The sequence below is a fragment of the Eumetopias jubatus genome, unplaced genomic scaffold (assembly GCF_037043125.1).
Source record: "Eumetopias jubatus isolate StellerSeaLion01/CBP00866 unplaced genomic scaffold, mEumJub1_p1.0 scaffold_4, whole genome shotgun sequence".
In the NCBI taxonomy this organism is placed as follows: Eukaryota; Metazoa; Chordata; class Mammalia; order Carnivora; family Otariidae; genus Eumetopias; species Eumetopias jubatus.
The window spans coordinates 22,222,239-22,246,677 of NW_028274810.1; the positions used below are offsets into that span (position 1 = coordinate 22,222,239).

The 24,439-nt window shown below is 37.3% G+C and overlaps 1 protein-coding gene and 1 pseudogene across 1 annotated transcript in view; both read right to left on the bottom strand.

Moving 5' to 3' along the window:
- Nucleotides 1-24,439, bottom strand: part of SLC30A7 (solute carrier family 30 member 7) — an 85,416-nt gene that overhangs the window by 21,019 nt on the left and 39,958 nt on the right. Inside the window, exon 9 of the mRNA XM_028101965.2 lies at nucleotides 1,135-1,225. Coding sequence (XP_027957766.1) covers nucleotides 1,135-1,225 — 91 coding nt within the window. The remainder of the gene's footprint in view (nucleotides 1-1,134; nucleotides 1,226-24,439) is intronic.
- Nucleotides 16,381-21,575, bottom strand: LOC114207913 (small ribosomal subunit protein RACK1 pseudogene; annotated as a pseudogene).

Below are 24,439 nucleotides of genomic sequence, written 5' to 3' on the forward strand. Positions count from 1 at the left end.
GGGGGGCGGGGATGATTTTCCATCCTCAAACCTGCATCAACACAGCCTTAATCTTAACAAATGGTACCAGCATCTACCTAGTTGAGAGTCAACATTTTTTCTCCCCTCCACTAATATAATCCATCTCCAAAAATTTATCCCAAATGTGTCCTTACCTCCATCTTCACTGCTCCCTCGGTAGTCCTAACCACCATTTCTCCCCACTTAAATGACAAGAACCTCATAACTGGTTTTCTTTGCTTCCATTCTCTCTAGAATTTGTTCACCAATAGCAAGCAGAATAATCTTTTAAAAACACATGACACTCTTCCTCCCTTATGACACTCTTCCTCCCTAAAAACTTTCTAAAACTTCCCACTGGATTAAAATTAAATCTAAACCTCTTAGTAAGACCAAAAATCTCTGTATGATCTGTCCCCTACTATTCTCTCCCCTTTCCAGCCACTCCCTTTATTGATGATGCTTTAGCCACAGTGGCCTTTTCTTCTGGTCTTCACAACTCTAAATTAGTTCCAGCCATAGAATTTCTGCATTAGCATAAAGTGTTCCTTTGCCTAAAACACTCTTCTACAGGATTTTCATGAGGCTGGCTCTTTCTTGTCATCAAGGTTTCAATTTCCTTGAATATGACTTCCTTCGTGAGTCTAAGGTAATCATCCATGTCTACTACATCACTTTTTTAAATTTCTGTTATAGTAACTATCATGGATATTTTCTTATTTATCAATTTATTGTTTAGTACCTGTTTTTTCCCACTAAACCACAATCTCTTTGAGCACAGACACTGTGTCTTGCTTACCCTTATATCCTTAGTACCTTATTAGAATTTCTAGCACAAAGTAGGAGCTCAAAAAATATATTGAATAAATGTTTATATCATCTGCTATTCGTAACTATATTCTAAAAGAACTGCTCAAATTCTAAATGAGGACAATTTCTACCACATTTTCTTTAGTAAAGTTCAATATTTTCCAATGATTTTATTCTGGTTTGTATAAATGGCATTCATGGTTAGCATTCAATCTTGGAAGAAATACTAAATTACACATATGCTACCCATATTTGTAAAAGTTAAAAACCCTAACAGCTTGGAAACAACATAAAATCTAATGGTTTGGAAGCTTTGAAACTTACCCTCTGGTAGCACTGAGGCAGAGTATTTTCTAATACCGGAGGAGTTCTCTGCATTAATATTCCAACAGACTCTCTTAAAAGAGGAATAACACTAAAGAAAAGGAAGAAAAAATTTATTAAAGCCACATTCTGACAATCCCATTCTTTAAGAAAGTAATAATATAACTCTATACTAGAATGTAACAATATTTATCAGAATAATATGAGGAAAAAGAATCTAGTCATTCTAAATTTTTCATGTGATCAGTAAGTTATTATCTAAAATAAGAGAGCTAGATAAAATGTACCAATGTATGAAACACTAAACTATACTACTGAATAGTACTGGAGCATCTAAAAATCTAAACATAGCAGTCATTCAACTACTATTTAAAATATGATTTCAACTGGCCAGAATCTTCCAAAGTAATCTCTAAGGCATATCATGGTCAATTGGTCCTTAATGTTTATCAAATATTTACACGTATGTATCTGAATAGTACTGTAAAGGAATATACAAAAAAGTTAATATGGTACATTAGTCCATTCATCCAATATTTTTATAACCCAGTTATATATCGGTCTTCTTTCATTATTTAAAAAATACAGAAGCCTGGATAAAACCACAGACCTAGTGTATCAACACTGTTAGTGATAGGGCCCAAATGTCTGTGTGTGTTGATGTAGCTAGTTCTCCACCAGTATTTGGAAATTACTGCTTTAAGCTATTTGGATGATTAAATGTACAGAAACAATTAACAGTATAATGATAAGGGTGACTATAATGCAACAGTTCTCTTATACAGACATCAAATTCACCTTAGAGTCTTATTTGTTTTCATTTCTGACATATTAAATCAGAATCTTTGAGGGAAGGTCAAGGCATCTGTTTTTAAAAAGCTCCTCACACGATTCCAGTGAATCAGGGTGGCAAGGCACTGCTCTACAGGCAGACGGAGAGAGAGCTTCATTACACTTAATAATAGCTTAAGCCAGTGCGCTCTCTTTTAAACTTGGAGAATCTCAAAATTTCCAAAGTAAGACCCCTCCTAATTATAGCTGTCGGAGACAGAGATAAAAGGAACATATATACATTTCAAGAAAGGTAGAAGTTGAAATGTACCTCAAAAAGTAGTGATATTTCTAAGTTTTATTGTTACTTAAGTAATCACTACACCCAACATGGGGCTTGAACTCAGGACCCCAAGATCAAGAGTACATGCTCCTCTGAGCCAGCCAGGCACCCCCAAAATTAGTGGTATTTCTGACAGGTGGAAAGGAAGAAAAGACTTGAACCTTGGAATGACTGTAGCCCTGGCGGACACCTTGACTGGCATCTTGTGAATGAGCCTGAGCCAGAGAGCCTCACGGGCTATGATCAGGTTCCTGAACCAAAGTAAACTATAACATAATGCCTGTTATTTTAACTACTAGGTTTTTGTATAATTTATTATGCATCCTTAGATAACTAATACAACCATTCTTCATAAAACTATTAGACTAATTTATCTAAAATCAGTATCTGATCCTATCCCTTCTCCATTAAAAAAATCCCTTAAAAGCTCCCCAATATCTTGGGGATTAAATGTAAGCTCTTTAACATGGTATATTTTTAGATCTGCCCCACCTAGCTTCACCTTCTATCCTTGCTTCACATTTTCAGCCCTCTAAATAAACATACTTGCACTTTACTTTTTGTTTTTTTAAAGATATTTATTTATTCATTCATTCATTCATGAGACAGAGAGAGAGAGAGAGAGAGAGAGCGCGCATGCACAAGCAGGCAGAGTAGCAGGTAGAGGGACAGGGAGAAGCAGACTCCCTGTAAGGAGCCTGATGCGGGGCTCGATCCCAGGAGTCTAGGATCATGACCTGAGCCGAAGGCAGTTGCTTAACCGACTGAGCCACCCAGGCGCCCCTGAACTTCACTTTTGGCTGTTCCTTCTTTTCATGCTTTGCTCATGCTGTTCCCTCTGCCTAGAATGTCCCTAAACTGCCCTGTAGTCTGGCTTCTATTCCTTCTCTAAAATCTGAAGTGTCGGGGCACCTGGGTGGCTCAGTCGATTAAGCTTCTGCTTTTGGCTCAGGTTATGATCCCAGAGTCCTGGGATCGAGCCGCACATTGGGCTCCCTGCTCAGTGGGGAATCTGCTTCTCCCTCTCCCACTTCCCCTGCTTGTGTTCCCTCTCTCGCTGTGTCTCTCTCTGTCAAATAAATAAATAAAATCTTTAAAAATAAATAAATAAAAAATAAAATCTCAAGTGTCACCCCTTCTCGGATATATTTCCTGATCCCAAATTGTTTTCCAAACTGTATGAAATGTCCTCTCTGGGCTCCTATTAAAAAAAAAAAATCTGATACCTGTGGTAAGGTTAAAGGGGGAAAAAGCAACTGGAAGTGGGGTTAAGGATTCTGACAGTAAAAGAATATTGGTTATCCCTTCATCTAACCTGAAGAGCAGTGTCTGTTTCTGTCTACTGTGCTGGTATTATAAGGTGAGGATTCCCTGGGTTATAAAAAAGGCAAAGAGAAACAAGATGGTAAACTCATAAGGTACAATTCAACCATTATGACATTTTTTTTCCTCTCTCCATCATTTTTAGGGAAAAAGGAAGGATCAGGAAGGAATATTTTTATATACCTAACTTACAATTTTTAGGTTTTCCTACTTTCCTTACTACAATTCAGAAAGTGAGGCACCAAAATGGTCGTCCTACAATATGAAAAAAGTCTGAGAATAAAAAAAGAGGTTTTTTTTTTTTATGCCTCCTCTAGGAGGCACATAGAAAAATTTAGCTCCTTTGATAATTTCTTCTTCAATCTTTATCCTAAGGAATTCTAATAATGCCTAAAGATATCTGAGGTGGAAAATGCACTCAAATAGAAATCATGATACCTGGGTTCTAATTCTGCCATTAAATAACTTTGGACAAATTGTATAGCCTTCCAGAGCATCAGTTTTCTCATCTGTAAAATGAGGAAGTGGATTAAATAGGCAATTTCTTCCATCTTCATTTTTCATTCAGTAAGAAAAAAATGGTCAAACTACAAGGAATACTAGTGAAAGAATATATTTGGAAATGAAAGAAAATGTTATTTTTATATATCCAAAAAAAAAAAAAGCATCACCAAATGAGATGAGATATACTTGGCAAACTGATTTACTCCATCACTAATTAGGTAATCCCTCAAATGAATTTTATTAAGCAAATACCATGAATAAGCAATTATTAAGCACTACTGTATACTCTGCTTGGCACCAGATTTTCTAGAACCAGATGGAATCTAACTCTAGAGTTGGAAATGAAGGTCCAGAAACCAAAGTAACTTGCCTAAGGACACAGCTCGTGAGTAGGAGCGCTAGAATAATAAGACCAAGTCTCTGGACTCTAACTTCAGTTTTGGAAAGTTCAAGTCAACAAACATTTATTATATGCCTACTATTTGTCAAGCATGTACTAGGCACTGACAATAAAAAGATAAATAATATACAATAGCTACTTCAAAGGGATTCAGAACTTTTGAAAAAGCCTATAGAGAGGTGACTAGAAATCAGGCAACAAGCACTTGTTCAGGGCCTACCATTTGGAAGAAGGCACATATGGATGCAAAACGACTAGAGATGATGCCTGTACCCATTTTCATTTCCCATGAACTTCTGGTGACAGTTTCCTTTATTATTATGTTGATAACTTATTTTTAAATCTACCTTTAAAATAAAGTGGGGAAAACTGGAAAAGAACCTGACTTCTACTATAGCAGAAGGCATACAATATGAACAATGATACTATTAAGCAACGGGTGTGAAACATCTTTTTGCAAACAACTTATACTTAATGTTTTAGAATACCCTAGGCATAGTCTAATTTTTTTAATTTGTGTGTGTTAAAACACAATGAAGAGATGACTGAGTCTAAGCTATAATAATCCTTGAAGAGATCAGCCTTCAAACCTGAAGGGCATTCCCCTAATACAATCTCTTAATACGCTACCCAGAATCATCTACAAATTTATCCAAACCCTCGTTTAAATTTTTGTGTCTACAGTCCACGTATGTTGCCTCCCAAAGCCAGCCACTCCTTGCCACCACATTTGTTAAAAAAAAAAAAAAAGGAAAGAAAGAAAGAAAGAAAAAAAAGCACCCAGTATTTTCCCTTTTCCCATAAAATTTATTTTCACATGTGGCCCTTAGTTTGAAGATTGTAGAATTGGTGAAGAATTTCCATGATCACAGACAACAAACTATTAAAAGTAACGGAATTTAGAGATCACTCATTTTAACACTCAATTCAAGAACTATAATGCATAATCATGATTGGCTCAGTTGGTTAAGCCTCCGACTCTTGATTTCAGCTCAGGTCATGAGACCTAAGGGTGGTGAGATCAAGTCTAGCTGGGGCTTCGAGCTCAGCAAGTGCAGGGAGTCTGCTTAAGATTCTCTCCCTCTGCCCCTCCCCTTTGTGCAAGCGTGTGCATGTGTGCTCTCTCTCAAAAACAAAACAAAAAAGAATCATAATGCAAATAAACATTTTAATAAAATTAATTTTAAAATAACTTAAATAAAAGGTATCATAATTGATATAAGGAAATAATTAGAACAGTGTATTTTTTTGGTAAGGGTCAATGAGGTATTTCCTGATTTTGCTATATTATAAAATTCAAAATGGTTGCCTGCTTCAGTGGAATTTTAATAAAATGTTTACATTCAACAGCAGCAAGCATTTCACCAAAGCACACTGATGTGTCACACTAATTTTGTCTAACAGTAACTCTGAAATTATGTAAGGATTTCAGCTATATCTGTAAGAGAGTCATGAAACTGTGGTGAAAGGAGAAAGGTGCTTGCTAAGTCGCATGGTGATATAGCAATTTAGAACCAAGGTCAATTTCTATAACAATTTCAAAGGTCATAAAATGTAAAAGAAACCTGCAGAAACTTTATTTTTGCCTTTTAAAATTGTGTTTAGCTCAGGAGTTTGTGTCCATATTTTTCTGATTAACTATCGTAATGGGAAATCATAAAACAGATTTTAGCATGGATCTATCTACCCATAATGAAAGGATATGGGGAAAAAGACAAGCTTAGCAAATTCCTGACTGAGCTAACACTTAGAGCTGCATCCAAACCCAAAAAGTAAGCATTTGGAAACAATTAGAGGTTCCCACTTCTGGTTGACTAACTCAATTCTAACTTTAACAATGAAACACCATTTTCCTAGCATATATAAAAGGCATGAGTCATTAGGTATATGAATTTACCAGTAAAACAGGGTTATGGTTTTATTCTTCAAAAGCTGAAGGTAAATCAAATTTATAATCATACAGTCATAAACATAAACTTAATGTAGGCTTAAATGCTAACAGATTAAATAAGCAATAGTTATTACTCTTTATTGCCAGTAACTTTGCAAATGAAAATATATTCAAAATTTTACTTGAGAAGCAGCTTTTAGTGAGTCTCACCATTTCAACACTAAATTATCTAGCAGTAATTATAAACAAGCCAAACAAAAGGGTATACATTATGAAAACTTCTGAAGAACAGACTAGTGATAATCGTAATTCTTAGCAATAAAAAATTTCAGAGAGCTGAAACTATGACTTAGATCTGAGAATAAACATCTATAATAATAATTAAAACATAATTACTGATTTAACTTTTTGAATTGGCTTATGGGCTCAGTCCTTCTGCATATTATCAGGGGTTCTTACAATCTACAAACCTAGAAAAAGATAGGTATACTTTTTAAAGAACCCATAAAATTTGAAGGTCCAGTATATGTCATATACTTTAAAGTATAGTGGACAAAAACCCAAAGAAAACTGACCCAAAGTTGACATATACTCTACGTTTAGACACAGTAGTCCTAGGGCAAGCTGTAAATATGCAGTCATATTTGCATAAATATAATTATTTCATAGTGATGAACAATTACCTATTAACCCAGAATTTCAAGAATCATAATGCAGGGGCACCTGGATGGTTCAGTCGGTTAAGCCTCTGACTCTTGATCTCAGCTCAGGTCATAATCTCAGGATCGTGAGATCAAGCCCTGCGTGGGGCTAATATGGAAGAGATAACTCCAAACCACAGGGATTGTGGTTTACCTTATAATTACACTGAGTTTCAAAACCTATGGTTTAAATCAATGCACATTTACAGAGTACCTACTTTAGTCAATAATGATGATAATTACATACCCTAAAATAACCCTAGAACTCAGAGCCAAAGTCATGAAAAGGTCACCCTTTTCCTTAAACGTCTGGAACTTAGTTATAACACCTAATACATCTGGTCTTTGGACCAAAAGCATTAGTAAATAATGTCAAATTAATAAGTAATTAGTAATGTCTTTGTTTAGACAACACTTAATAGTTTTTAAAGTGCTTTCATAATTTTTTTTCTTATTTGATCCTCACACCAGCCTTAAGTAACCTTAAAACGTTCCATTCTGAAATGACAGAAAGTCAGATGTAGGCAAGATTTTAAGAGATATTTAGGCCAACTCCCTCACTTTACAGAAGAGAAAACCATCTCAGAGAGATTAAGACAACTTGCTCTTTGTTATATACTAGTAAAAGGCAGAGTTGGATGTGCTGATTCCAACACTAAGACTCTGCATCACACTACAGTGTCTCATCATGATTAAGTCCTCTAGAGTCAGAGGTCATGTCATGTTTTTTATTCCCAGTGCCTAGCACAGTACTTAGAATACAATAAGCACTTGGCACATGTCTGCTGAATGTATAATCTATTTTAAAATTTCAAACACTCTGGTGCGTTTGAAAGGGTGACTTCCAACCCTTCAAAGTAATAGCTAAATAGCAAAACAATAAAGGTCCCCTCAATTTAGTCACTCCCCAAAAGAATTTTTTTTGAAGATTTATTTATTTGACAGAGAGGGAGATAGCGAGAGCGAGAGAGAGAGAGAGAGAGAGCGTGCGCACAAGCAGGGGGAGCAGCAGGCAGAGAAGGAGAAGCAGGCTCCCCACCGAGCAAGGAGCCAGATGCGGGGCTCGATTCCAGGACCCTGGGATCATGACCTGAGCTGAAGACAGATGCTTAACCTACTGAGCCACTCAAGCGCCTCTCCCAAAAGAATTTCTAATAAATAGAACCAAAAGTATCTTATCCTCTATTCAAGTACAGGTGAGAAAGAATTAAACTCAGGCAGGAGCAAATCATCATTCCCAATTCTTGATTTGAAATTTATTATCTTAATAAAAGCTCTTTTCTTCATTCTCATGAATAAGAAACTAAAATCACACCAGCAATATAAGAAAAAATTATTAAATGATCTATTATGTAGCCATGAAGAACAAAGGTGTAGATAAAGAAGAAAAATGAATGCAAATTCACACTGATATCCTGTCAAGAGGTAGGGAATTGGGACGAGACAATGGAATCAAAGAAGGAAGAGGGCAAAAAGCTCCATAAAATATATAGTTTTGAGAAGACTGGGCAGGAATAAATTCACATTTGTATTAAATGTGGTAACATTTGTATTGAAAAGATAATGAGACCCGGAAGAACCACCCCACTAGTTCTGTAACCCATTTGAAAGCAGTAGCTAGAGTAGGATAGACAAAAGCGGGAGATAAAGTTCTTTAAGGAGATCTGCATTTTGAAAACAGTATAGAAGTGAAGACACAGGATCTTGTTTAGAAAAACCAGCTAAGATGGCAAGAAATATTTGTCATGACTATCAAAACCAAATCAATTATCATTCAGATAGCTTCAGTGATCACAGGTTTTTTTTTTTTTTAAAGATTTTATTTATTTATTTGAGAGAGAGAGAGAATGAGAGATAGAAAGCACGAAGGGAAGAGGGTCAGAGGGAGAAGCAGACTCCCTGCCGAGCAGGAAGCCCGATGTGGGACTCGATCCCGGGACTCCAGGATCATGACCTGAGCCGAAGGCAGTCGCTTAACCAACTGAGCCACCCAGGCGCCCGAGTGATCACAGGTTTTAACTCAGAACAAAAAGGCCTTGAGGTCAGCAAGAAAAATCCAAAAGGAATGGAACCAAAGTACTGATTAATCTCTAGGTTGAACACGGTTATTAGGAATCTGGGCTAAACTGTGTCTGTCTGGTGAAAGTTAAAAAATGGTATACTTGTAACTGATTCAATCTATGTGGTATTTAAACCATAACATTTCCTCACCATATAGTAACAGAGCTTTGCCTCTAGATGGCTGAGTGTGTTCCTGTGAAGAAATCCAGGATCCAGGAAGGAGAGCAGAGACAAGTAGCAAAGGGGCACTGTTAACATGCAGCAGCTCCTCTGCCCTCCGAAATGATGGAGGCAGTCACCAACGGACTGTATTTCTTTTATTCTTTCCCTCCTTTCTCTCTCTCTCTCCCTCTTTCTCCCCACCTGATAATGAATGAATGAGGGTCAGCTAATGGGGGGGGGGGGTAATGTGAGAAACCATTTAAGTGAATGGTGCCTGCTTGCCAAAAGCATTCCTTTTGGGAAGGAAGGTAGGCAAGCAATTAATGCTTACACAATGCTTCCCAATTTTTTGCCAATTTGTGCTAGACTTTATATATCTTAACCCATTTAATCCATACATAACAAATTATGAGGTAGGCATTACTGTTAGCCCCACTCTAAAGTTGAAAAATTGAGGCATAGAGAGGGTAAGTGACTTGCCCAAGGTCACACAGCTAAATGGTGAAACCGGGATTTGAACCCAGGCACTTTGGCTCCCTAGCAAATGCTCTTAACCACACTGCAATATTTCTTCCAATGAAGTCATCAACATGGCTTTGCTAGTGCTCACAAAGCACCTTTGCCTCCAGGAGAGGTCTGACTTTTAGGAAAAGCTGATCTTCAAAGTGTATAGGAAGCCTGGACCACAAAAATCAATTTCAAAGCTCAGTAACGATATAAATGTTTTCCATCATCTGAGAGCTGATTGGTATTGTCAACACTTGAATAGAAGCAAATCCCTGACACCTAGTTACCATTGTGGGCCCACCCTCAATGATAACTTCCAAAGAAAGTCACATGTTATGTGAGAAGTAAACCAAACATGGGAAATACAAAGCAAAAGTAAAAGGACCCTTATTAAATTGTTCACCCAAATCAAACTTTTAAAATACCACTGTGAGAATAGATTTCTTACTGAGTATCTGAAGGTAGGTGTCTAATTGCTATATTATATTGGATGCTGACTATATGAAAATACTTAGTTGCTGAGATATGGGTAGAAATCATGTTTTTCAAGGATTAATTAAGCAAGAGAACAGAGTAACTTAAGCAGGCTATAGCTAGTGGAAGAGTTTGAAATTAATTACACACAACAATGAATATCAAAACTGAAGAACCAAGAGGGACTAATTTTTTTTCTTGTGGCAACAAGTGAAAAAAAGTGAAAAAAAAAAGTGAGTCAAAGTTGAAAAAACTTAATATGGTTTCCACTTTTAAAAATTTACATTACTTTTTATTGTATTTTTTAAAAGATTCTTATTTATTTGTCAGAGAGAGCGAGCGTGCACACAAGTCTATTTTTAACTTTCTGAAGAACATCCATATTTTCCATAATGGCTGTTCCATGCCATGCCTACCAACACTGCACAAAAGTTCCAAATTCTCCGTATCCTCATGAACATGTATTATCTATTCTTTTGATAATGGCCATCCTGATGGAGTCATATCTCACTGTAGGAATTTCCATTTCCCTAATGATTAGTGCTGTTTGAGCATCTCTTCATATGCTTATTGGCCAGTTGTATATATTCTTTGGAGAAATGTCTATTCAAATCTTTTGCGTTTTTTAATCAGATTGTTTGTTGTTATTGTTGCTTAAGTTGTAGATTTTCCTTATATATTCTGCATATTAACCCCCTATCAGATATATAACTTACAATTATTTGCTCCCATTCCAGAGGCTGCCTTTTTACTCTGCTGATTGTTTCGTACGATGCACCAATAGCTTTTAAGTTCGGTAAAGTCCCATTTATCTATTTTTTATTTTGTTGCCTGTCCTTTGGGGTCATAGCCAAGAAATCACTGCTAAATCCAATGTCCTGAAGCTTTCCCCCTATGTTTTCATCTAGAAGTTTAAGAGTTTTAGATCGTATATTTAGGTCTTTAATCCATTATGAGTTAATTTTTGCATGCGGTTATAAGGTAAGGGTCCAACTTTATTCTTTTGCATGTGGGTACCCAGTTTTCCTAAAACCATTTGTTGAAGAGAGACTGCATTTTCCCCATTGTATATAGTCTTGGCACTCTTGTCAAAAATCATTTGGCTATATATGCAAGGGTTTATTCCTGGGCCATTTGTTCCGTTGGTCTATATGCCTCTCTTTATGCCAGGACCACACCATCTTAATTACTGTTGCTTTGGAGTATGTTTTGAAATCAGGAAGTGAGGCCTCCTTCTTTCTCAAGATTGTATTGGCTATTCATCGTCCTTTGAGATTCCATACAAATCTTAGGATATTTTTTTAACCAAAAAATGTCATTGGGATTTTGATAGAGATTGCACTGAACCTGCAGATCACTTTGGGTAGTATACACATTTAAACAATATTATGTTCTGATCCATAAACAAGAGCAGTCTTTCCCTTTATTCATATCTTCTTTGATTTCCTTTAGCAATGTTTTGTAGTTTTCAGTGTACAAGTCTTTCACTTCCTTGGTGAAGTTTATTCCTAAGTATTTTATCCTTTTTGGTGCTATGGTAAATGGGATATTTTTTAAATTTCATTTTTAGATTGGTCATCGTTAGTATATAGAAACACAACTGAGTTTTGAGTGTAGATTTTGTATTCTGCAACTTTGCTAAATTCTTTTGTTAGTTCTAATAGCTTTTTAATGGCATCTTTAGGGTTTTCTACATTTAAGAACATGTCATGTATGAACAGGAAATTTTAATTCCTCTTTGTATGCCTTTCTTTTTCTTGTCTGATTGCTCTGGCTAGAATTTTCAGTACTATGGTGAACAGTAGTGGTGGAACTGGGTATGCCTGCTTTGTTCTTGATCTTAGAGAAGTTTTGCGTCTTTCCCCACTGAGTATGATGTTAACTCCGGGTTTTTCATACATGGCTTTTATTATGTTGAGGTAGTTTCCTTCTTTTCTTAATTTGTTAAGTGTTTTACCATTTCATGGCTGTTGAATTTTGTCACATGATTTTTCTGAACTGATTGAGATGATCATGTCTTTTTTCCTTCACTTTCCATTTGGTATATAACATCAATTGATTTTCATATGTTGGACCATCCTTGCATTCTAAGTGTAAATTCCACCTAGTCATGATGCAAGATCCTTTTAATGTGCTGTTGAATTCATTTTGCCTCATATTTTGTTTAGGACTTTTATGTCAATATTCATGAGGAATATTGGTCTACAGTGTGTGTGTTTTTTTAAAGATTTTATTTATTTACTTGTCAGACAGCGAGAGAGCACAAGCAGGGGGAGCGACAGGCACACAGAGAGAAGCAGGCTCCCCAATGAACAAGGAGCCCATTGCGGGATCTGATCCCAGGACCCTGGGATCATGGCTTGAGCTGAGGGCAGCCGCTTAACCAACTGAGCCACCCAGGTGTCCCTTGGTCTATAGTTTTCTTTCCCTGTCATGTTTTTGTCTGGTTTCAGTGTACCTGGGTCATTCTTGCCTCACAGAATGACTGGAAGTCTCTTCTCCTCCTTAATTCTTTGGAAGAGTTTGAAAAAGAATTGGTGTTAATTCTTCTCTAAATGCTTGGTAGAACTCACCAGTAAATTCATCTGGTTCTGTGCTTTTTTGTTGTTGAAAAGTATTTGATTAGTGCTTCAATTCTTTAATTACTGGCTCCTCACTTGTTATAGGTTTGTTCAGATTTTTTTATTTCTTCATGATTTAGTCTTGGTAGGTTGGATGTTTCTAGAAATACATCCATCTCTTCTAAGTTTTCCAATTTGTTGGCATATAACTGTTCATTGTAGTTCCTTTTATTTCTTATTTCTGCGATATCAGTTGTAATGTCTCCTCCTTCATTGTTAACTTTAGATATTTGAATCTTCTGTTTTCTTAGAGTTTATCTAGCTAAGGGTTTGTCAGTTTTGTTGATCTTTTCAAGAAAACCAACTCTCAGTTTTGTTGTTTTCTATTGTTTTTCTATTCTCTGTGTCATTTATCTCTGCTCCAATCTTTATTATTTCCTTCTTTCTCCTTTCTAGTTTTTTAGTTTTCTTTTTCTAGTTCCTTAATGTATAAAGTTAGGTCATTGATTTGACTTTTTTTTTCTTCACAAAACTAAAATGAGATAAAGTCATCTGAATATGCTGAGATTTTTTTTAAATCTAGGTATGTGTTAGTATGAACTTCCCTTTTAGTACTGCTTTCACTGTATCCCGTAAGTTTTGGTATGTTGTGTTTTTCATTTGTCTCTAGATATTTCCTAAATTCCTTTGTAATTTCTTCTTTGACCCACTGGTTGTTAAAGAATAGGTTATTTAATTTCCACATAATTTTGGATTATCATGTTTTCCTTCTGCTAGTTATTTCCAGTTTCATTCCATTTTGATCAGAGAAGATATATTGTATAATTTAAATCTTCTAAAATTTGTTACAACTTCTGTTGTTACCTAACATGTAGTCTATCTGGGATGTTGTTCTATGTTTGCTTGAGAACAATGTGTATTCTGCTGTTATTGGGTGGAGTGGTATACGTATTTCTGTTAAGCCCGGTTGGTCTACAGTATTGTTCAAGACTACTCTTTTCTTATGGATCCTCGACTTGGTTGCTCTATCCATAAGTGAAAACAAGGTACAATGTCCTTCTTTGTCTCTTGTGGCAGTTTTTGTCTTAAAGTCTATTTTGTTTGATATAAGTATGGCCACTTTGATCTCTTTAGATTCCTGTTTGTATAGAATATCTTTTTTCACCTTTTCACTTTTATTCTGTGTATATCTGGATCTAAAGTCCATCTCTTATAGGCAGAACAGAACTGGATGTTTTCTTTGTTTGTTTTTGTTTTGTTTTTTTAGGGGCAAGGGGCAGAGGGAGAAGGAGAGAGAGAGAGAGAGAGTCTTAAGCAGGCTCCACACCCAGCACAAAGTTGGACGTGGGCCTCAATCTCACAACTCTGAGATCATGACCTGAGCCAAAATCAAGAGTCAGACATTTGACTGACTGAGTCACACAGCCACCCCATGCTTTTTTTTTTTTTTTAATCCACTCAGCCAGTCTATGTCTTTTAATAGGTATGTTTAATCTGTTTACATTTAAAGTAATTACTGGTATGAAAGGACTTACTATTCCTATTTGTGCATTGTTTTCTGTCTGATAGCTTTTTGTTCCTCTTTTCCTCTCTTGCTTTGTGTTTCATTGATTTTTCTGTAGTGACATGTTTTGATTCACTTCTCATTTCCCTTTGTGTATATTCTATAGACATTTTCTTTGTGGTCATCATAGCATGTGACAAGTTAATCGTGCTGCTTTCAAGATTCTCACTTTACATGTGACATTTTATAGTTTATGATGTGTCTCAGTGCATGCCTCTTTAGATTTATCCTACTTCTTTAAGTTTCTTGAGTTTGTATGTCCATTTCTTTTCTTAAATTTGAGAAAGTTTTGGCCATTATTTCTTCAACAGCTTCTCTGATGCTTTCTTTCTTCATTTTCTGAGACTCCCATATTTGTATGTTGTTGTTCTTGTCCATTAATAACCTTGGGCTCTCTTCATTTTTCATTTTTGGCTTCTCTGCTTCAGTAATTTTTCTAAGTCCTGTGTTCAGGTTCACTGACTCTATCTTCTATCTGGTCAAATTCACTGAGTCCTGCCAGTAAATTTTTCAATTTAGTACTGTTATTCTTCAGTTCCAGAATTTCTGTTTGGCCCTTCTTCCTAGTTTCTATCTCTTTGTTCATATTCTCATTTTGTTCATGGATCCTATTCCTAATTTTGTTTATTTGTCTATCTCTGCTTTCTTTTTAGTTAATTAAGTATCCTTATGATGGTAATTTTGAATTCTTTATCTGGCAATTCATATCTCCTTTTTTTTAGGATTTGATTTCTAGAGATCTAATTTATTACTTTAAATCTATCACAGTTGGCTGTTTCTTCGTATGTCTTATTTTTTGTTTTTGGGATTTTGGCATCTGAAGAAATCAACCAACTCTCAACTTTGTGGTCTAGTTTCATACAAGGATAACCTTCTCTACTAGGCCTGGCTAGAGATTCTGGGGACCTCAAAAGTCTTTTCTGGGTATGTGTCCTCTATGTGCTTTTTTATAAGTAATCTGCCTTGTTTGAAGAGGGTTGCTGGCTTCTACTCAGGAGCTCCTGAGCTTCTCTGTGTCTGTAATATTGTAGCCAGCTAGGCTATAGTAAATCCAGTCCTGGGGTTCCATCTAGTGTCTATTTGTGGTACTGCAGACTCTAATGCAGGCCGTTCTTCTCAGGGATGCCCAACCTGGCATCCTGTTTCTGTCAGTACTTGGATACAAGCAAAAAAGACACTATCTCTCAGGCAGCACCCCCAAAAAGTCAGTTGGAGGTATGTTCAACTCCTTTCCCTCTTTAGGGATAATGTGGGAGGTGGGGTTTTCCTCCCAAACATTCCACCCTCTGCAGGGGTGGGGGTGGGAGTGGCTCTAATGAGAGAGTAAAAAGTGTCACACATTTCCAGTCAAGCCTCCACATGGTTGGCTTCCCGCTAGCCTGGGGTACAGGAACCTCTGAACTGGTTTCAGGATTTCTACAGATCTATTTTGTAAGTTTGTTGTGTTAAATTTCTGTCCTCCATGAAGGAAGGAAATCTAGGGCTTCCTATTCTGCCATGTCACCTCTCTTCCCCCGACTTAATTCTTTTTTTTTTAGGGCTGCACAGAATTCCCTTTCTGATGGACATTTGTGTTCTTTCCAATTTTGGGCTATAGCAAATAAAGCCACAAAGAATGACCTTATAAATGTATTCTTTTATATTTTTGCCAGTTCATCTTTAGGATACAAATATTTCTAGAAGGAGGACTCCTTAATCAAAGATAAATGCACAATTAATTATGCTAGATACTGTCAACATTCTTTCTGCAGAGATAGTACCATTCTCATTTCTGTCAGCAATGTTCTGCCTATTTTACCTACAGCCTTGACAAAAAATTATGCAAACTTTTGGATATTTATCCACCTGACAGATGAGAGGCGGTATCTCAATGTAGTTTTAATTTGCATTTCTTTTTTTATGAGTGAGGCTGAACTACTTTTTTATGTTTAAATGTAACTTGTATCTCTTTTCCTGTAAACTAAATGAACTTACACTTTTGCCCATTTGTTTATCAGGCTGTTAGTCTTTTTTTCTTTTTGGGAGCTCTCTCTATGTTAGGGTGGTTAGCCTTTCATGTTCTAAGTGACAAATATTTATCACTTTATTACGTCTTTGACTTCCCTTTTAATTTTGCTTGTTTTTTAAAGTCAGAAAACCAATGTTTTATTTCTAAAACTCTGCCATATATTTCTAGGGGTTGCCCATGGTCACCTGCCACCTTCACACCAGGTTTTCTATGTAGCTGGCAAACAGAGTCTGGCCATCAGCAGACCAGGCCAGAGAGGTATACTAGCAGGGCTCTGCCTTGCCGCTGGTACCGATAACTTCCTACTTCAGTTCCTCTATAATGATCTTGCCTCCCAAGTCCCAGATCTTGATGCTGGTGCCCGTGGTAGCACAGAGACAGTATCGGTTAGGACTGAAGCGCAGGGCATTGATGATGTCCCCACCATCTAGCAGATAAAGGTGCTTGCCTTCATTGAGGTCCCACAGCATGGCTTGGCCATCCTCGTCTCCAGAAGCACAGAGGGATCCATCTGGAGAGACAGTCACAGTGTTCAGGTAGCCCGTGTGGCCGATGTGACTGGTCTTCAGCTTGCAGTTTGCCAGCTTCCATACCTTGACCAGCTTGTCCCAGCCACAGGAGACGATGATGGGATTGCTGCTACTGGGTGAAAAGCAGACACAAGACACCCACTCCGAATGGCTCTCATCCTGGACAGTATATTTGCATACATTCCAAGTATTCATAGCTTGATGGTTTTATCTCAGGAGCTACTGACAACTTGTCGGTTGTCGGAGAAGGCCATACTCAGCACATCCTTGGTATGGCCTACAAATCTGCGTGTGGTGGTACCGTGGTACCTGTTGTGAGATCCCCGAGATGAAGGGCTCCATCTCAGGAGCCTGAGAGAGTGAACTGGCCATCTGAGGAGATGATCATGTCACCAACAAAATGACCCTAAAGGGCACACTGAGAGATGCCATCATCAGTCTCATCCATGGGCAGCTTCCACATGATAATGGTCTTCTCTCAAGAGACAGACAGTATCATGTCCGGGAACTGGGGAGTGGTGGCGATCTGGGTTACCCAGCCGTTGTGGCCCTTGAGGATACGACCAAGTTATCTGCTCAGTTATGGTGGCGGCGAGTGCAGGTGTCGCTGCAGTGACAAGAATGGAGTTGGACAGCTCAGAGAGACTAGCACCACAGCTGCTCCCGCTGCGGTCCTGCTGAGGAAAAGAGCATGACTTCCCTTTTGATGTTTTCTTTTCTATGCCAAAGTTTTTTCATGTAACTTAACTCATCAATCTTTTTTCTTATTGATTCTAGGTTTTGAGCCATAGTTATTCCCCTAATAGTCTCATATTACAAAATAATTCAGACATGCTTTCTCCTAGTATTAGCATGGTTTCATGTTTTACTTTGAGAGCTCTCATCAATTTGGAATTCATCCAAGTATACATAGTATTAGCTACAGTTCCAAATTTATCTTTCTCCAAATAGCTGTCCAGTTATTAGAAAGCCCATCTTTCCCCCACTAATTTGAAATGCTACCTTTATCCTTACTAAATTTGTATTTGCACATAAATCTATTTCTGGGGGTGCCTGGGTGGCTCAGTCCGTTAAGTGTCTGCCTTCAACTCAGGTCATGATCTCAGGGTCCTGGGATCAAGCCCCGCATCAGGCTCCCTGCTCATCTTTAATTTAAAGAAAATCTTTAATCTATTTCTGGACTTTTTTTTTTTTAAGGATTTTATTTATTTATTTATTTGACAGTGAGAGACACAGCAAGAGAGGGAACACAAGCAGGGCGAGTGGGAGAGGGAGAAGCAGGCTTCCCGCTGAGGAGGGAGCCTGATGTGGGGCTCCATCCCAGGACCCTGGACCATGACCTGAGCCGAAGGTAGACGCTTAACGACTGAGCCACTCAGGCGCCCCTATTTCTGGACATTTTAATCTGCTCCATAGATTTGATTCTTCAGGCACCTTACTATTTTAATTATAAAGGCTTTCTTTACATTTTATATTTTATTTTCCAGGTTTTCTCGGGCATTCCTCCTGCTTGTTTTTCCTTATAAGCTTTAAAATCTACTTTTACTACCACCCTCCAGAAAAAAAAAATCTATTGGTATTTTTATTAGAAGAGTTTTAAGTTTATAAATAAATCTAAGAATTGACATGTTTATGATGTTGATTCTTCAAAAACAGAAGAGGCTCTGTTCAAGTCCATTTGTGTTTTTCAGAAGCATTTAAAAACTTTTCCTCACACAAGTTTTGCACATTTTATCTCTAGGCTGGATTTTGCTTATATATAAAGGGTATTAATTTTGTACATCAATTTTGTATCTATAACTGTACTAAATTATGCTTTTCAGTTTTTCCATTATTTTCATGAGTTTTACAGAAATAAATTAATAGATTTTACATAAAATAATCTCTTCTTTCAAATTTTTAAGTCTCAAACACTCTCTTGTCTAAAGTAGTCTCAAACACTCTCTTGTCCAATAAGCTAATGATCACTAATACATTACCATACTTGCTCTGCTCTTTCAATATATTTTTTTAAGATTTTATTTATTTGAGAGAGAGAGAGAGAGAGTGTGCACGAGTGGGGGTGGGGGTGAGGGAGAGGGAGAAGCAGACTCTCTGTTGAGCAGGGAGCCTGATGGCAGGATCATGACCTGAGCCAAAGGCAGATGCTTAATGTATTGAGCCACCCAGGAGCCCCCTTTCCAATATTTGTAACACTGTCCGCCACCCTTTCTTAACTAGGATTTATCCTCTGAACTACCAAACACACAAAATGCTTTGAGTGACTATTTCTGAATTTCCCCAAGGACAGTAACATAACCAGTACTTTTCTAGATGCATAGGTGAGAGGTTAATACTTAAAAAACAAATGAATGCCTTAGGGATTCTCTCCCAGAAGGCTGGTTGAGAAAGGATGTTAGACTAATCAGTATTTATAAATGCTCTCACTATGATGGTTTTATATATATTTTAAAATAGGTATTATACAATGATGTTCCCATTTATTCAGTTTTACAATAGACATATACAAACAAGGTAAAATCTTAAGAAACTGCTTGCCTTACCCCAGAAGTATAGTTCATAAATTATAACCACTTGAAAGATGAGTCACAAAGGAAATTATGAGGCAAAACCATTTTTGAAAAAAAAACTCCGTCATTTCTTATATATATGACTATTTGAAGATATGGCAGCTTCTTACATGTTTAAAAAAATGCTACTTTTTAATTAATTATTTATCTATTTAGTTAATAATTATCTATTATCACAAATAATTATCTATTTAACCAAAGAATCAACAAGGTTTATCAAAATCAGTATCTGGTTCAAATCCTGTATTCATTAACAGTGATGATCACCTATGATTTAGAATTTCAAGTATATAATTTTGTTTTCATTAGTGCATATTCTTTCCATTTCATATCTCTATTTATGACCATTACTGTCATTTCTAAAGTCTGTACTTTAGTTTGCCTCTGCAAGTTGGGCTATTTTGTTCTTCAAAATGATAATAAATATATTTCTTGAAAAACTTCTACCACTAACAAAAAGACGATTTCTTTTGTTTAAAAGTTTTTCTTTGTATTTACAAATGATTATGGTAAACGGTACAAAGCACCACAAGGTGGTAACCGGTGAGTTGTAGAAAACTGATTTTTAAAAAAAATTGCAGCACAGCTTCAAAAATACCACACCAGAAACAAAGCTTATTTCTGCATCCTGTTTATGTATTTTTTTCCATCATGCATAGGTACCTCTTATTTAAGTGAATCAAAAATCAAGCTGCAGATCCATGTAAAAGGGCGTCACTTTTAAATAAATCACAATGTGATTCAAAGCTACAACTAACTATTCAGATTTCTGTATGCTAAGTTATGAATCCACTTTCCATTCCAACTCAACTACTAAGGAAAAAAGGAGCAAAACCACTCTGAAATCTCTTAAAAGAAGTGTATTTTCAGAAGATAAAAAAATGACACTCTCACTGTTGTACTGGATCTCCTGCTTTTCATTTGGAAACAAAATTCATCACAGCACAACTCAGTTTTACTGAGCAATTTAAAGCACCCTTTTGCCTGTGTTAGAAAATGTTGAGAGAAAAACTTTTTCTAAGAAATCACTTGCACTGTGAAAGTGAAAATGGAACACTGGGCAGCCTACAAGGGAGAGACATCTATTTCCATGGCATGTTCCAAATTGTGGAACATTTAGGTCCAGAAAACATATAGAGTCCTATTATTTCTTTTGCTCTTGGTGAACTGCAAATACACATAAAAATTAAGGCTAAGGAAAATTACTTCTTTATACTCTATTTTATTGAGTTGGTAAGAGTTTCCACGTATTTCCTAAAATCAGTTTTGGCTAACCAGACAAACTCTTACACAATTTGAAAAACATCTCAAGTGATCTGCTTACAAATATTTCATTATCATATGAACATTTAAGTAAATTAAATTTGCTCTCTTAACATAAAAATAGACAACTGGAATGTCTTTATTTTTGTGCTCTGGAGCTATTACTTTTTTATTGCCCTCTATTTAAAAAAATTATGTTTATGAGGTAAAGTCAGAAATGTTGATTTGCCTTAGAGACGTTAGGAAGGAAGCACAATTTTAAAAATGCATCACCCCACCCAAAATAAATATAAAATAAAATACAATGGCACCACCCAGAGAAACCTAAATAACATATATGTATATATATGCACTGATATTTTCCCCTGATACATGTAAAGAGAAATATATATTTTAGATATAGACTCTTTATAATAATGAATCATTCTATGTGTTGCCCTGTACCTTGTTTTATTTATTATCATTGAATGAAAGACTTATCCATGCTCTACCTGAAAACTGCCTATTGCCTGAGGGCACTGTTGTCCCTACAGCACTCTTTTCTCTCCCACACTCCACGTACTACTGGAGTTTGTGGTGAGGTAAACGTCCTCACTACTATTTCCAGATCTTTGCTCTACCAACTCCCCGCCCCCCCCCCAAAAAAGTTCCTTTAAGTTCCAGGCCATCAGATTATTCCACCCTCTACCCATCTTGACTCCCAGCGCTATGACTCTGGATAGCTCCCCTCAGTCACTAAAGAGTGTAGCCATGGGCTGCTTCTCTTTCCACCTCTACCTTTTTCATGACTCTTAGTTTCAATACCCATGTGGGCAGTCCATCCAGCACACGAGCCTCTATCTCATGAGTTTATCCTGGATCCACCCCTACAGCCACACCTGAGACCTGCAGATGCCAAGTTCACATCTGCACATCTTCCTCTCACAGCCTGCGTCTCCCCTACTTGCTGCACTCACCCTCCTACCAGAGCTCTGATCTATTAACCTTCTCACTTTTCTCCTCTTTTTCAGCCTCTATTACCACCTTTAAATCTTCATTTCCCACCACGATAATCCCTGCTGTACTCCTTTCTCACTCTGTCAGTACTCCTCTGACAACAGCCCAAACGGCTCAATCTGTCTGTTCCCTACCTTTTATCAAGTAGCTGAGCAAGACTAGAGTAAAACACACAGTGGTGCCGGTGGTTTTCACTTTAAATTCATGACTGCAGACTTCAATGGGGCCCTCGGCACTGGCAGGCGATCACACTGCACCCCTTTACAGCAAAAGGCCTTCAAGAGGAGTTGACTATGGTTGCTACCCCCATTTCTTTCCTTCCCATTCTCTCCTGAAGCTCCTCCAAACAGACTTTCCTTCTCATTACCCTTCTGAGTGTCTTGGCTCAGTTACCAACTATCAGTCATAGCAGCATTTAACAGGGTGGATCACTCCTTCCTGTCTGAAACGCTTTCTTCACGCAGCTCCTAAGACAGTGTGCGTTTGCATCTTCTCCTCCCGTCCCACAGGCCACCCTCCTCAGCTGGAGCTACGCCCTGTGCCCTGCCTTTCAGGGTTCAGTCCTCAGACCTCTTCTCCTCTCCACCAGGTCTCCCTCTCCGGGAAAACTCATCCAATCTCATGGCTTTAAGTACCATACATAAGCAGATGACACCCAGAGTTTATCTTCCACCCCAAACTCCTCCCGAACTCTAGATACTCTACACTCTGCCCTGTATATTGCACTTTGGCTACATTGTCCTTCTCCCTGCTCCTTTCACATGTCAGGCAGCTTCCCATCTGATGTGTTTACCTGACGTTCCCTCTACCAGGAATCATGTTCCTTTGAACAGTCCCCTGCCCTTTCTCCTTCACTATTAAGGGCTCTGTCACCTTATAAGAGGACTTTCCAAGCCCTTCTAAAATAGCACCCCCTTACCCTGCTTCACAGCATTCACCACCCTAAGACATTACATCATCTATCTGTATGTTCATCTGCTTTATTGACTGTAACCCCTATTTGAATATAAGCTCTGCAGGGGTTGGGTATTTGCCTATGTTGTTTACTGTCTAGCACAGAGTATGCACTAAAACATTTATTGAATGATTTTTTAAAAAGATTTTATTTATTTGACTGAGAGAGAGAGAGAGGGAACACAAGCAGGCAGAGCAGCAGGCAGAGGGAGAGGGAGAAGCGGGCTCCCTGCAAGGAGCCTGATGCAGGGCTCGATCCCAGGACACTGGGATCATGAGCCGAGCAGAAGGCAGACGCTTAACCAACTGAGCCACCCAGGTGCCCCATTACTCAATGATTTTTAGATATGTTAAAGTTCCCTGGTTTATCTCCAAGAGGTGAGATTATGAGAACATTTCCAAGATAAGTTGTACATTTCAGTAATGTTTGAGTTTTTTTTTACAATCAAATGTATTACTTTTGTCATCAGAACAATGGAAAAGAACACATAAAAATGTTAAAATTTAACAATAATGAGAAAGAATCAAATTATATGAATTTGAGACTATATATTTATGTAAACTAGTGAGAAGAAGTTTTATAAATATACTGGTAAGACTTAGATAAGGATGATATATAGGTTTTATCTTGAAAGCCAACTGTAGTTGATTGGTTGTGGCTGCTTGAAACACGATACCGAAAGGAACCCTGAAGCTAAATTGGGTTCTGCAGAAAAGAAGGATGTTTTCCAGGAAAATGGAAGGGGTGGGAATTGTGATTCATGCCAAATAAATGCCACTCCATGACTTTAAATCTACATGTGTACTATTTCCAATCCTTTGTACTCAGCTGAGTTCTCCCAAGAATTCCGTATTTGTACGTCCCTGCCTATGTGAGATCTCTATACAAATGTCTAATGAGAGATCTCAAACTTAGTCATAAACAAAACAGACCTTTTGATCTGCAGTGCTCTTCAAAAAGAAACAAACCTTGTTCTTCCTCTAGTCCTTCCTCTTTCATAAGGACACCTTCATTCACTAGGTTGCTCCCGTAAAAACTCTATGAATTATCCTTGATTCCTTTCTTTTACTCAACCCTGACCTAAACATTCATATCCATAAGCAAATCTTATTAGCTCTAAGCCCAAAGCATTTTCTAACTTTTTATCTCTCCAGCTTCTAGATGAGGACCTCAGACCAAGCCACCATGGCCTCTCATTTCATCGACTCTAATAACTTTCTAGCTACTCTGCCTTTTTGTACTCTTGCCCCCTTATAATTCATTACCTACACATCAGCCAGAAGTAGTTTTTAAAAATACAAATCAAATAATGTCACTTCCCTATGGTTTCTCACTGCAGTTAAAATAAAACTCATACTCCTAATTCTGGCTCATTTTCCCAAGCCTGTCTCTCCAACTTTATCTCAAACGACTCTCCTCTTACTCCCTACACTTTAGCCATATTGGCCAACATTGTTTTCACTACAGGGTTTTGATACTAGCTGTTCCTTACAGAATGCTCTTCCTCTGACATTCAGGTCAGTTTAAATGCCCCCTCTCCAGAAAACTTCCCTTATCACTCAATCTAAAGTAGCAACCCAATCACTACATCCTATGTTAACTCTCTGCATACTACAAATAACTATTTGATATTTGTGTAGTTTATTTATTAATTAGTTTGTTGTCTCTTTCTCCTACTATAATGTAAGATTAAAACAGTATTGTATCACCACTCTGGTGAG